This window comes from Ovis canadensis, chromosome 17 (assembly GCF_042477335.2).
Source record: "Ovis canadensis isolate MfBH-ARS-UI-01 breed Bighorn chromosome 17, ARS-UI_OviCan_v2, whole genome shotgun sequence".
NCBI lineage: Eukaryota > Metazoa > Chordata > Mammalia > Artiodactyla > Bovidae > Ovis > Ovis canadensis.
The window spans coordinates 62264588-62279499 of record NC_091261.1 but is presented as its reverse complement, the minus strand read 5'-3'; the positions used below and the strand labels follow the sequence as shown (position 1 = coordinate 62279499).

At 43.2% G+C, this 14912-nt stretch overlaps 1 protein-coding gene across 1 annotated transcript in view; it reads left to right on the top strand.

The window, feature by feature from the left end:
- DNAH10 (dynein axonemal heavy chain 10) overlaps positions 1-14912 on the top strand; it is a 166163-nt gene that overhangs the window by 57750 nt on the left and 93501 nt on the right. Inside the window, exons 22-30 of the mRNA XM_069557673.1 lie at positions 171-287; positions 371-473; positions 1832-2010; positions 3915-4126; positions 5931-6084; positions 8123-8356; positions 9319-9441; positions 10807-11040; positions 13875-14098. Coding sequence (XP_069413774.1) covers positions 171-287; positions 371-473; positions 1832-2010; positions 3915-4126; positions 5931-6084; positions 8123-8356; positions 9319-9441; positions 10807-11040; positions 13875-14098 — 1580 coding nt within the window. The remainder of the gene's footprint in view (positions 1-170; positions 288-370; positions 474-1831; positions 2011-3914; positions 4127-5930; positions 6085-8122; positions 8357-9318; positions 9442-10806; positions 11041-13874; positions 14099-14912) is intronic.

The following is a 14912-nucleotide window of genomic DNA, read 5'->3' as shown; positions in this document are numbered from 1 at the left end:
CTGATTTTTATTTGGATTATAAATATCTAATTTGTCAACCAACATCTGTTCAAATGGCCTATTCTACTGTTACCCAGATGTAGAAATCCCAGGACAGTAGCCTTGACCAGAAATTTCAGTTCCAAGCCTGCTTGTCATTTATTATTTGTTCTTTTTTTTTTTTTTTTAAGCCTTCTGATGCAGAGAAAGAACTGGCTGACAATATTGAGAGCATGTGGTTAAACCTTTTCAATGATTCAGTGAATGTGGAGCATGCTCTGGGAGGCATAAAGAGAATGTTTACCGAGGTACCTTTAAATGCTTCACCTTCTGAATATAGATGTTGAAAAATACCCAGTGGGCTCAATTAATGCAACTCTGCTTTCCTCAGCTTACTCGAGGTGAAATACTAAACTACAGACAGCAGATAGAGGATTTTGCAAAACGGTTTTATCGTGAAGGCCCTGGTTCTGTAGGTGAAAATCTTGATAGAGGTAAGCATATCCACATTGGTCTTACTAGGGCATTTGAAGACATTCTGCTTAAGATTTTTATGGGGAGATTGGATGGAGTGGTGGTTTGTAAGCTTGCCTGTACACTGGGTTCCTCTGAGGATCTCTAAAGATCGCTGCTCCCTGGGGACCAGGTTCACATAGTCTGGTTCCACTGATCTCAAGGGTGGTTTGGACATCAAGGTTTAAAAACATTTTTAAATTTATATATTATTATTTTCTGATTTTTATCTGCAGGTGAGTTTTCTCTAGTTATGGCGAGCGAGGGCTACTCTTGGTTGTGGTGCTTGGGCTTCTCATTGTGGGGGCTTCTCTTGCTGTGGAGCACAGGCTCTAGGTACACCAGCTTCAGCAGTTGCAGCTTGTGGGCTCAGGAGTTGTGGCCCATGGGCTTAGCTGCTCTGGAGAGTGTGGGATCTTCCTGGACCAGGGATCGAACCTGTGTCCCTTCCATTGGCAGGTGGATTTTCAACTACTGGACCACCAGGGAAGGCCCTGGACATCAAAGTTTTTAAAAGCTCCCATGGGGATTCTAATCTGCAGCCCAAGTTGAGACCACTTAGAGCAAGAATGCTTAGAAGATAGAAGTTTCTCACTGGAGGAGCTTGCAGTAACTGGCCTCCGGATTTAGTTAGAATGATGGAGAGATAAAGTCTGGTCACTCTACATTTGTCTTCCCAATTGGCTTTTATGGCTGATATGATAATTTTGCATATTGTCCAGGATTTCTTGTTCAGTTTTGTATACCTTAAGATTGTATGTATTCCAACACTTGCCTGCCTGCTTGTGAATTTTATACAAGCATCCTATGCTAACAAATCACTTCTTATCTATCAAAAAAAGTATGTATTAAAAATGAACTTATTTACAAAACAGAGTCACAGACTTCGAAAACAAACTTATGGTTACCAAAAGGGAAAGGTGGTCAGGGGAGGGAGAAATTAGGAGTTTGGGGTTGTATTCACTACTATACATACAATAGATAATCAACAAGGACCTACTGTATAGCGCAGAGAACTCTACTCAATACTCTGTGGCAACCTATATGGGAAAAGAATCTGGAAAAGAGTAGATATATATGCACTGGAGGTTACACAACATTGTAAATCGACTGTGTTGTTGCTAGTCACTAAGTCATGTCTGACTCTCTCGCTACCCCATGGACTGTAGCCCATCAGGCCCCTCTGTCCATGGGATTCTCCAGGAAAGAATACAGGAGTAAGTTGTCATTTTCTTCTCCAGGGGATGCTCCCAACTCAGGGACTGAACTCGAATCTCCTGCATTAGCAGGTGAGTTCTTCACTGCTGAGTATGAATTTATTTATTTACTTTTTTATTAGGAGTAGAACTTTTAGCCACTTTCGATAAAGAGCTGATGAAACATGAAAAGAACCGTCAGGAGCTGGCTAATGCTGAGAAGCTTTTTGATCTTCCAATCACGAGGTACCCAGAGCTGCTCAAAGTGCAGAAGGAAATGAGCGGACTGAAGGTGATTTACGAGCTCTATGAAGGACTGAAGGTAAGCGTCCACCCGCAGGTTTGGTCTCCGTGGAGGGAATGTGGCTCAGTGGACTTTGAGGTCATAGTCATTAAGAACCTGGGGCAGATTTAAGAGAAACTTTAGATCTTGGGAGGAGGTGATGGGGGGTGACTGCTAATGGGTATAAGGTTTCCATCTGGGGTGTGGAGAGAGTTCCGGAACCTGATGGGCGTGTGATGGCTGTCTAACACTATGAATGTCCTGCTTTTCACTGTACATATTCCTGGCAGAAAGCAGGTCAGTGGTTACCTAGGGGTGGGGTGGAAGGAGAGGGGCAGGAGGGGGTGATTACAGAGCGGCAGGAGGAGACCACTGAGGGGGATGGTGATGGATACGTTCATTATCTATATGGAGCTGATGGTGTCACAGATGTGTACACATGTCAGCTGTACACTTGAAATACGTGCAGCTTTATCGTACCCCTGCAAACTCTCCATAAAGCTTCTGAAAAACAGAGAGAATGGGGAGAAAGCCATTAGAAACGCCAAGTATAGACGATGTTTCCAGTGAGTCTTGTTACAAAGAGAAGCAGAGAAATGAGGACTGGTGGGTGAAGGGGATGTGAGGTCAAAATAATTAAAACATTTTTCTCGTTTATTTATTTTTTGGCTGGCCTGAGTCTTTGTTGCTGCGCACAGGCTTTCTCTAGTGTCTCCAGAGAAGGAACGCAGGGACTCAAGAGGGAAAGGAGGAGTGTGGGGTGAATTGGGAGACTGGGACTGACGTGTATACACTGGTGATGCTATGTATAAATCAGAAGACGAATGGGAATGTATGGTGCAGCGCAGGGAACTCTACTCAGTCCTCTGTGGTGACTAAATGGGAAAGAAATCCATAAAAGAGGGGACATATGTGTATATATATATATAGCTGATTCGCTTTACTGTACAGTGGAAATTAACAAAACTAAACAACACGACTAACACACAAGTATAACATGACATATACATCAGAAAGTAACTGTACGCCCAGAAAAATTAAAAAAAGAAATCACCAGACACATATTACATGAACTGACATAATTTCCTGTTAAATATGTTTCATGATTTGAGCAACTCTGCCAAGCCTGGATGTCACAGGTTGCAAATGCCAACCACCCAAGATGGTAAACTGTACGTAAGACAGTACTTTTTACATTCAACCTCAGGGAGCTACAGCACAAAGTCTTTTCTTTATGATAACTAAGCAGGAGTATCTAAGTTGCTGGTATTTTGTAACCTTAGCTTCTTTTGTCAGAAAAGGACAGCGCTTGAATGAAGTGCATATGTTAAGGCCCCCGTGATTACCTGAGTTAAAAACGCTGATTTCTGACATGCTGCTTTTCTGTTTTCCCTGAAAGAAAGAAAGGCATGTTTTTGGATCCCACACATTCTCAGATACAGCCATATTTTTGTGTAAGCCTTTTAAAATTTTGTGTAAGCCTTATTTTTAAGCCTTTTGTGAAGGATTAAAAAAGTTGGAATGCTTTTGTTTGTGTTTGAGAACCTTAGCATTAATCTTTCCTTTGTGAATTTGAGGTTGTTGTGGGATCAGTGTTGTTGTTTAGTTGCTCAGTGGTGTCTGATTCTTTGTGACCCCGTGGGGTCTACAGCCCATCAGGTTCCCCTGTCCATGGGATTTCCCAGGCAAGAATACTAGAGAGGGTTGCCATTTCCTTCTCCAGGGGATCTTTCCCACCCATGGATTGAACCTGCATCTCCTGCATTGACAGGTGGATTCTTTACCACTGAGCCACCAGGCAAGCCTCCTGTTGTGGGGAAATGGATGTTAATATTTGGAGAGAAGCGAGCATGCCTAAGGGTTAAGAATGTGCTCTCCCTTCTAACCACCTTCGAGTTTCCAGACCAGTCTTGTTGATGGGACTATTTCTTGTTCACTTCCAGATTGCGAAGGAAGAATGGTCTCAGACACTCTGGATCAACCTGAATGTTCAGTTTCTCCAGGATGGAATTGAAAGTTTTCTCAGGTCTCTCAGAAAGCTGCCCCGTCAGGTCCGAAATTTATCGGTGGCCTACCACTTGGAATCGAAAATGAAGGCATTCAAAGATTCAATTCCTTTACTTCTTGACTTGAAGCACGAGGCTCTAAGAGACAGGTTGGTGGAGGAGCTTTGACTTTGAGATATGTCTTTGCCCAGATCTGATGACAAAGAACAATATTTCAGCAGCAACGCAGGGCTTGAAATATACAAGTAATATTTCTCTAAATAATATTGCTTCCATGTAAAGTTCCCATTAAATTATCAACAACAGGGATTCTTCTGTATCAACTCCCATTCTAGACCTGGGACGAGAGAGAGAAAAACCGGATTCTCCTTCCTGACCGTATCTTTGTACGACAAAACCTAGTGATTCTATGCTTACTGCTTCTATGCTGGGTACCTAGTGTTCTGCCAGTCCAGCGGCATGTTTAGCTGCCTTATTACATTCATTCCATATACATCAGACCTTAAACGTGGGCAAATGTGGACCTTCAGAGGAGGCCAGATTGGGTTAAGAGCAGTGCTGCTTGGTGCTGTGTCTGTCTTGTTCCTTCTGTTTCACGTAGCCACCTTTTTTTTTATCGTGCTGTGTTTTTTTCACAATGCTTGAAACATTTGGCGGTTATTTAATTTGTAGATTTGTTGTATCGATCACTGCCTGTCTCCCCAAGTTGGTAGCAGTGTTCCCGAGGGCAGGGGCCTTACCTTTGAGCCACTCTGAACCCCCAGCTGCCAGCCCACTACCTGAAGAGAGTTAGTAATTGCTGAATATTTATCAAACATGAGCATGCTCGTAAATTACAACAGGGTATCAAATAGGCTGAGTGATCCAGAGAGGCCGGGATCACCCGTCTAGAGACCATGCAGAAACAGTTACCAATAGATGAAAAGTGTGTTTTCTTAGGTGGTAGTTAAGATGAGGCATCTGAGAAAGTATCTTCTAGATTAGGGGTCTCGCAATCCCTGGGCCGTGGACCAGTACTGGTCCCGGTCCAGATAGAAATCACGCTGCACAGCAGTAGGTGAGCAGCTGGCGAGCGAGCAAAGCTTCATCTCTATGTACAGTCACTCCCCGTCGCGCTTATGACCATCTGAGGTCCACCTCCTGTCAGTTCAGCAGTGGCCTGAGATTCTCATAGGAGCGTGAACCCTACTGTGAACTGCACATGTGAGGGGTCTTTATGAGAATCATCTCCAAACCATAACCCACTCCCCACCCCTCAGTCCATGGAAAAATGGTCTTCCGCAAAATTGGTCCCTGGTGCCAAAAAGGTTGGGGACCACTGTTCTAGGTGTTTCCTGGGTTTAATTCTGGCAGCGAATGGGATTTTGGAAAACTGTGGATGTACGTATAATTCCAATAATGTCTTCATGTTTCCAAATTCCATTACAAGAAGTGATTATAATGGGACTTATCCTGTGGTTGAAGAAAGAAAAGTGAAAGTGTTAGTTGCTCAGTCTGTCTGATTTTTTTGTGACCCCCAAGGGTTTCCCTGGTGGTTCAGCTAGGAAAGAATCTGCCTATGATGTGGGGGACCTGGGTTTAGCCCCTGGGTTGGAAAGATCTCCTAGAGAAGGGAAAGGCTACCCACTTCAGTATTCTGGCCTGGAGAATTCCATGGCCTGCATAGTCCATGGGGTTGCAAAGAATTGGACATGACTGAGCGACTTTCACATGGACTATAGTCCACCAGGCTCCTCTGTCCATGGAATTCTCCAGGCAAGAATGCTGGAGTGGGTTGCCATGTCCTTCTCCCAGGAATCTTGCTAACCCTGGGATCAAACCCGGGACTCCTGCCTTGCAGGCAGATTCTTTACTGTCTGAGCCACCTGTGAAGCCCTTGGTTGAAGAGGGAATAATTAAACCCATCACTAAACTCAGTAGATGTAAAGATTTTTTATGTGGATGCACCTTCAGGCATTGGAAAGAGCTTATGGAGAAAACGGGCGTGATTTTTGAAATGACTGAGACATTCACCTTGGAAAACATGTTTGCTATGGAACTTCACAAACACACGGATGTTCTCAATGAGATTGTGACGTCGGCCATTAAGGAGATAGCCATTGAGAAGGTAGGACTATTTTTAGTTATAAAACAGGCTGGAAAAAAAAAAGAGTTTTTTTTTAATTCAAAGAAAAAACCTGTTTGTTCTGATACCTGTTATGTTTGAATAAGAATGTATTATTTGTTCTAGAAATAGAATTTCTGCCCCAGTTAAATATTTTAATTGTTCTTATAGTTTCACTTTCAAGTTATTTACTAAAGAAATAATGTGTTCAAGGTAGAAAACTGAGAAAATAAACCACTCATAATTTCCGCCACCTGAAGATAAATTATTAACATTTCAGTGTACATTCTTTAAAGCTTTGAAATGACTATGCAGGGAATTCCCTGTGGTCCATTGGTTAGGGCTCTGAGCTTCCACTGCAGGGGGCACGTGTTCCACCCCTGGTTGGGGAACTAAGATCCTGCATGCTGTTTAGCATGGCCCAAAAAAAGCATATACACATATATACACACATGTACACATATAAACATATGTCCACACACACACACTCAGTTCAGTTCAGTTCATTTCAGTTGCTCAGTTGTGTCTGACTCTTTGTGACCCCATGAATCGCAGCATGCCAGGCCTCCCTGTCCATCACCAACTCCCGGAGTTCACCCAAACTCACGTTCATTGAGTCAGTGATGCCATCGAGCCATCTCATCCTCTGTCGTCCCCTTCTCCTCCTGCCCCCAATCAGAGTCTTTTCCAATGAGTCAACTCTTTGCATGAGGTGGCCAAAGTACTGGAGTTTCAGCTTTAGCATCAGTCCTTCCAAAGAAATCCCAGGGCTGATCTCCTTCAGAATGGACTGGGTGGATCTCCTTGCAGTCCAGGGGACTCTCAAGAGTCTTCTCCAACACCACAGTTCAAAAGCATCAATTCTTCGGTGCTCAGCTTTCTTCACAGTCCAACTCTCACATCCATACATGACCACTGGAAAAACCATAGCCTTGACTAGACGGACCTTAGTTGGCAAAGTAATGTCTCTGCTTTTGAATATGCTATCTAGGTTGGTCATAACTTTTCTTCTAAGGAGTAAGTGTCTTTTAATTTCATGGCTGCAGTCACCACCTGCAGTGATTTTGGAGCCCAAAAAAATAAACTCTGACACTGTTTCCACTATTTCCCCATCTATTTGCCATGAAGTGATGGGACCAGATGCCATGATCTCTGTTTTCTGAATGTTGAGCTTTAAGCCAACTTTTTTACTCTCCTCTTTCGCTTTCATCAAGAGGCTCGTTAGTTCCTCTTCACTTTCTGCCATAAGGGTGGTGTCATCTGCATATCTGAGGTTATTGATATTTCTCCCAGCAATCTTGATTCCAGCTTGTGCTGGAACATAAACATATATCCACACACACACACTACAGAGATATAAAAATACACATATACACACCAACATGTACATGAGTACTATGCCCATATACATACATGCTCTCACATATGCACACATATAGGTGTACATAAATACTAATATATCACTCATACATGCACACACATGCATGTACATATGTACACACACATATACATATGTACACAGACAGATACATATGCACACAGGCACATATGTGCACACATCTGTGTATATATACATATAATTATCGACAGGTGGTTTTTGAATATGCCATGAAAAATAGACATATTTTTTGTAATTTGATCTTCTTGCTAAACAGTAAACACAGAGGCAGGATCTCATGAGCATGCAGATTGGAGGCCAATTACAGAATTTAGACCCTGGCTCTGGCATTCTGCTGAGTGAGCATGGCAAGTCGACCCTTCTCTTGCCCCAGTTCCCACCTCTGCTAAAGTGTGGGGAATAATAATCCCACCCTCGCTGGGGTGCTTTGAGGACTAAAGGAGATGGTATATAGCATGTGCTTACCTGGCACAGAGCAAGTACTGGGTAACTGACAACTAGAATTGCCAGCTTATCTGGAACACTGACCCAGAACTCTGGGTTGAGGAGCTGATCCATGGCAAACTCAGGAAGCTGCTGTTGGATTGGGGTTGTTTTTTTCAGCCCATATGCCTGAACCATTCTTTTCATATTCCTGACTAGGCTGTGAAGGAAATCCTAGACACATGGGAAAATATGAAATTTAATGTGGTCAAGTATTACAAAGGCACCCAGGAGCGAGGCCACATCTTGGGGTCTGTTGACGATATCATCCAGTGCCTGGATGACAACACTTTCAACCTGCAAAGCATCTCAGGAAGCAGATTTGTGGGACCTTTCCTGCAGACAGTTCACAAATGGGAAAAAACGCTTTCTCTCATAGGGGAAGTCATTGAGGTGAGAAAAAAGACACAAATGATGGAAAGGAGATGATTCATAGAGAGAAACTTTGTATGAGACAATTTTGTGCTCAGAAACTAATGATCCTCTTTGATTTATTTTGAGGGGAGGGATGCATAATTAGAGGAGTGAATCTGAGTTTTTATTTCAATGAATGCATTTTTAACTAACAGGACTCCTCATTGGTGTTTTTTCATGTGCCCTTGTTCTTATTTAATACTGTCCTGTTCTTGTTGCAAGAATGTTTTCATCTCCTGTATCACACTGAAGAATTTACATATATTTAAAACCCTTTTCTGATTTCCTTCTATTTTTTATTTTCTCAAACTAGAATTTTCCTCTTTTTAGAGGAGACTCTCTTTCACAGGGTAGTGGGTTTTTCTCTGTGTGATTTTGATTTTTTTAAAGTCCATCTTGCATACTTTTTTTTTTGGCCTGTGCTCATTTCACTTTGATGTGTGTTTCTGCAGTTTTCCCAACCTAGTCCATCGTGTTGGGAAGCACCCAACCAGGTCTTACGTTAGTTGGTTTGGGGCTTTCCTGCTTTGTGTCCAGACCTCTGTGAGCCACCTAGGCTCATTTCATCAGTTCTGTGTGACAGCCTTGTTTTTGTCCTGAGACCACAGGCAGGCACCTTGTATTAATATAGCTACACCCTAAAGCTTGGGGTGGGATGAAGCCAGGCCTGGTTCACTGGCTAAGAGTGTGGTCAGGCATGGGCTTCCTTCATTTGCTTTCTCTTTAAAAAATTATTTATTTATTTATGGTTGTGCTGGGTCTTTGTTGCTGCACACACAACTTGGCAACTAAAGCATCATATGCACTTACTCTGCCCTCTTGCATGGAAATTCTTTTGACCTGAATTGATTTAAATCTGTCCCGTGTTAGGGTGGGATTTTGCCATACACACCTTGAGGCACCTGGGAACCTGTGTAGATGATAATGTTGTGCATTTACAGATTTGGATGTTGGTTCAGAGAAAATGGATGTATCTGGAAAGCATCTTTATTGGTGGAGATATCAGATCACAACTTCCAGATGAAGCAAAGAAGTTTGATAACATTGACAGAGTATTTAAAAGGGCAAGTGACTGGCTTTTATTTTAGTCTTGAAAGATGGACAGTAATCGGAGATACTTTCACTTATGTATTTACATGTAGTATTTGGCCTATTTGTAGCTTCTGAATTTTTTCTGTCATTGTATGTGAATTTAATCTCTTCAGTAAGAATTTCTGTTTGATCGGAAGCCACCAGCATAAGGCACTACAACTTTTTTATTTTTACTTTTTATCATAAAAGTAGTAGTTATTTAAAAACCTTGGGGAAGTGTAGAAGAGAAGGAAAAGATGTCTTCCATAGTTTCATCATCTTTAATATGTAATATTTTTCTATGTATATGGGTTTAAGAACACAACTGTAATGATATTTTGTATGTGTGTGTGCATACTCGGTCTCTCAGTTGTATCCGAATCTTTGTGACCCCATGGACTGCAGCCTGCCAGGCTCCTCTGTCCATGGGATTATCCTGGCAAGAATACCTGGAATGGGTTGCCATTTCCTCCTCCAGGGGATCTTCCCAAACCAGGGATCGAACCCATGTCTCCTCTGGCTTCTGCCCTGGTAGGTGGAGTCTTTACCATGAGCCACCTGAGAAGCCCGATATTTTGTATAATTTCATCTTATAATTTTCTCTTCATATTGTGAGAAACATAGTTTGTATTATGAAATCGTCTGATAAAACATTTCAGTGACTTTATATAATGTCTCAGTGACTGACATTAGTTTAGTTGATTTATTGTCTAGTAACTGGACATCTTGTTTGAAGTGAAACTCTTTGCATTCAAAAATAATTTGTCTGAAGTTTTTTTCCATTTTTAGGATTAACATCTTATTATTAAGTAAATTACCCATGAAAGACTATGGTCATCTTAAAGTCCTTTCCAGAAAGGGTGGTACCAGTGGGCACTGCTGCTAGTAGTTAGTGGGGTAAGGATTGTCACCCAGCCCACCTGACCTCAAAGCCCAGGTGCTTTGCTGCTCAGTGATGCTGTTGTATTCTCTAGTATGAGCAGCCAGCTCATGTTTGGGGCTTCCCAGGTGGTAAAGAACCTATCTGTCCGTGCAGGAGACATAAGAGACCCAAGTTTGATCCCTAGATCGGTAAGATTCCCCTGGAGAAGGAAATGGCAACCTACTCTGGCATTCTTGCCTGGAGAATCCACAAGGAAAGAGGAGCCTGGTAGGCTATAGTTCATGGGGTCGCAAAGAGTTCGGGCATGACTGAGGCAACTTTGCATGCACGCATAATATATCTGTATCATTTCTTTTTAGATTCCACATATAAGGGATGTCATATGATATTCCCCTTCTCTGTCTGACTTACTTCACTCAGTATGACACTCTCTAGGTCCATCCGTATTGACAGTTGTCCTCTTGACTTTCTCCAGATCATGGGCGAGACTTTGAAAGACCCTGTGATCAAGAGATGCTGTGAGGCCCCCAACCGCCTCAGTGACCTGCAGAACATCAGCGAGGGCCTGGAGAAGTGCCAGAAGAGCCTGAACGACTACTTAGATTCCAAGAGGAATGCCTTCCCCAGGTTCTTCTTCATTTCCGACGACGAGCTGCTCAGTATCCTGGGGAACAGCGACCCGCTCTGTGTCCAGGAGCACATGATCAAGGTCGGCCCCCAGGGGCTCCCGTGGGAGTGTCCCCATAAGCTCTGTAATTGCAGCTCATCTGAGTCTGCTACACAGCTGGGTTCAACTTGGAAGTCCAAGATTGTGGAACACTGCTGGGGTTTTTATTTGAAACATAAATCTGATGAAATCCACTGTACTCTGAGGTCACACCAGCACTGAGCTGCCATTTGTTGTTCTTTTTCCACAGTCCCCCAAACAACATTTTTAGAGAGACTGAAACAATGCAGAAATATACAAGGACAAATATAATAACCAGAGAGACCATACAGGATAGTGGTTCAGCACATCCAGCTAGATTGTCTGGGCTCAAATCCTGGCTCTACATGAATTTGCTGTGTGGCCTTTGGCAAGTGACTTAACCTCTCTGGTCATCAGTTTTCTTCCCTGTAAATTCACATAACTCCAATTCTACACATTTATAAAGATAGAGATTAAATGAGTTAATGTTTGTAAAGTGCTTTGAACAGTGCCTGCCTGATGATGTTGGCTAAAGAACCTTATCTACCCTGCAGAACTGACACCCTTGTTACCAGTTAGTCATATTTGTTTTGTCTCTTTTTTTGTAAGATAAAATTATGGAGATAAAGTTGACATACTCTCTGTTTCATCCCCGTTCACAATTCTGCTTCCACTTTCAAAAGGCAGCCATTATCATGGCTTTGATGTAATTCCTTCCAGCCTGTGTTTTCATACTTTTACATAAATGTACGTGTATCCGTGAATGATACTGAAGGGCAGGAAACACAGCAGACAAAACTGTCTCTTATGACAGAGAATCAGAGCAGCGCCAGGAATAATCTTTGGTCAGCTCATCAAAGCTCTATGTTTAGTATCAGCCATTCCCCTGGAGAAGGAAATGGCAATCCACTCCATTATTCTTGCCGGGAGAATCCCATGGACGGAGAAGCCTAGTAGATTACAGTCCATGGGGTTGCAAAGAGTCGGACACAACTGAGCGACTTCACCTTCACCTTCACCTTCACCTTCACCTTAGAGGTTTCTCAGCCTTGACACTATTGGCACCTTGCTTGAGATATTTATTTTTTTACTGGCATGTAGCTGACTCACAATGTTGTGTTCATTTCAGGTGTGCAGCAGACAGTCAGTTATGACATACATTTAATGACTCTACTGATTAATTTTGGGCTATGCAGGGTCTTCATTGCTGCTTGCAGGCATTCTCTAGCTGCAGCAAGCGGGGGCTAGTCTTTGTTATGCTGTGCAGGCTTCTCACTGCAGTGGCTCCTCTGGTTGTGGGGCACAGGCTCTGGGCACACGAGCTTCGGTAGTTGTGGCTCACAGGCTCGGTAGCTGCAGCTTGAGAGCTCTAGAGCGTGGGCTGAGTAGTTGTTGTGCGTGGGCTCAGTTGCTCCGTGGCCTGTGAAGTCTTTCTGGATTCTTATCCACTGTGCCACCAGGGAAGTCCATCCACTCTCTTTTTGATTTTCTTTTGGGCCAGACAGTTTTTTCCTCTGTGTGTGTGTGTTTATGTCAGGGGTGGGGGCTGTCTTGTGCATTGTAGGTTGTTTAGAAGCATTTCTGGCCTCTACCCAGTAGATGCCAGAAGCATCCCTCTCCAGCTGTGAAAACCAAAAACGTCTCCAGACAGTGCTGAGTGTCCCTGGGGGCAAAATCATCCATGATGGAGAGCATTGTGGAACAATTACTTTATTTCAAATAAATCAAGTACTGAGGATCAATTGCTTAGTACACTGCATACGTGCCTGTGTGCTAAGTTGCTTCAGTCGCGTCTGACTTTGCAACCCCATGGACTGTAGCCACCAGGCTCCTCTGTCCGTGGGGATTCTCTGGGAAAGAATACTTGAAGTTACTGTGCTCTCCTACGAGGGATTTTCCCCACCCAGGGATCGAACCGGTGTCTCTTCACGTCTCTTGCATTGGCAGGTGCTCTTTACCACTAGTGCCACCTGGGAAGCAAGATTAATACACTGTGTTGTCTTTAATTAATGCTGATTTCCTTCTCAAAGTATGAGCTATAGTTTGCATGTTTTCCTTTCTCAAAGGGAGAAGGCTTATATTCTGTTTCTGCTTTCATAAACACATATTTTACTGTTGTAGAAAAATGTGTTGTTAGAAATACTTTGGCTATTGGTAGCTCCTTTTGTAAACCTCTGATTTTATTTTTTAAAGCTTGTTGCCTTTCTGTCCTCCTGTCTGATTTGCAGAGTGCCTTGTCTTATCTAATGAGCCCCAAAAGACTCATTTTCCCTGAATATTACTCTGATTAGTAACAATGAGGATAGCCAGCAAATGCCAAGCATTTGAGGAGCTGACATTTCATGCACGTTATTTAATTTGATCCTTTGACTGCATTTTGTAGGTGCCATAATTATGTTTATTTTCGGCTGAGAGAGGAGAAGCAACTTGGTCAAAGACACCTGATTGGACAGTGGGGGTCTTCATTCCTCATTCCTGCGAGGTCTCTAATTCCTCAGCCCTTGAGTGTTTAATCACCATGCTGTTCCTTCTGCTCATCCTGTGTTCAGCTGGTCCATGTGTCCGGATACCTCTCCATCCCAATGTACATCCTAGAATCTCAAGTGTGGGGAGAGAACCTATCTTCTCTTTATTCATTTTTGTTCAGCCCGCCTCAGACCTTTTCACAGTGCAGATAAAAGGAATTACCCAATGAACGTTTGTCACTGGCTAAAGAGATACCTATTTGGTGTGGGTCTCTGGTGCTGTTGCTGGCATCCTGGCAGCCCTGATGTGTGATGAAGCACTGCAGGCTGTTCTTTGATTCCAGAACCCAGTGAAGGTATTACAGTGTGTACTCTCCCACTGTATTGCAGATGTATGACAACATAGCGCTGCTGAGGTTTCATGACGGGGACAGTGGAGAAAAACTGGTATCTGCCATGATATCAGCAGAAGGAGAAGTCATGGAGTTCCGGAAGATCATCCGGGCTGAGGGGCGCGTGGAAGATTGGATGACAGCAGTTTTGAACGAAATGCGAAGAACTAACAGGCTAATTACCAAAGAGGCTATTTTTAGATACTGTGAAGACAAAACCAGGTAGGACTGTAAATGTGATTTGTGTTACTTTATTATATTAATGGTAATAAGGGATCGATTTTCAGGGTGTGGAGTATACTGACTGACATTTCAAATGGTTTTCTTTCCCTGCCATAGCTAAATTAGCTGATGGATACCTGTGTTCTTTACGGATTACTGTGTACAGCACTTCTCAAACTGTGGTCCATGGACTGGGAGCATCAGGGCCCCTAGGAGCCTGGTCAAAATGCAATTTCCTGAGCCCCACCCCAAACCTGCTACATCAGAAACTCTCAGGGTGGGGCCCCAGGAACTGGGTTTTCACAAGATCCCAGGTAATTCTGAGCTCAAATGTGAGAACCTGGTGAATGCATTGGAGAAGGAAATGGCAACCCACTCCAGTACTCTTGCCTGGAGAATCCCAGGGACAGAGGAGCCTGGTGGGCTGTCGTCTATGGGGTCGCTCAGAGTTGGACACGACTGAAGTGACTTAGTAGCAGCAGTGACTCACCAGAACCCAGGTGTTCATTAAGATGGACTCTATGTGTAGGTTAATGGCAAAGTTGTTTTTAGAATAGTTGATGAATTTCAATCATTCTTTGATTTTGTGGCCTCAGAACTTCCAGGCACCAAGCTAAACCATGCCAGTCACTAAGAGGGCTGGCTTTACTATGTGGTTCAACCCAAAGCACACAGAGCATCTTTGGATAGCTTCCCAGGAGAGTTGCAGTACATTTGGCAGGGCCTTTATGCCGATACAAAGTCTTTATTATTATGGGAACACTGTCCTCTTGGTTTTGCATGCTGCTTTTTTGATTTTGCAAACTGAAAATGT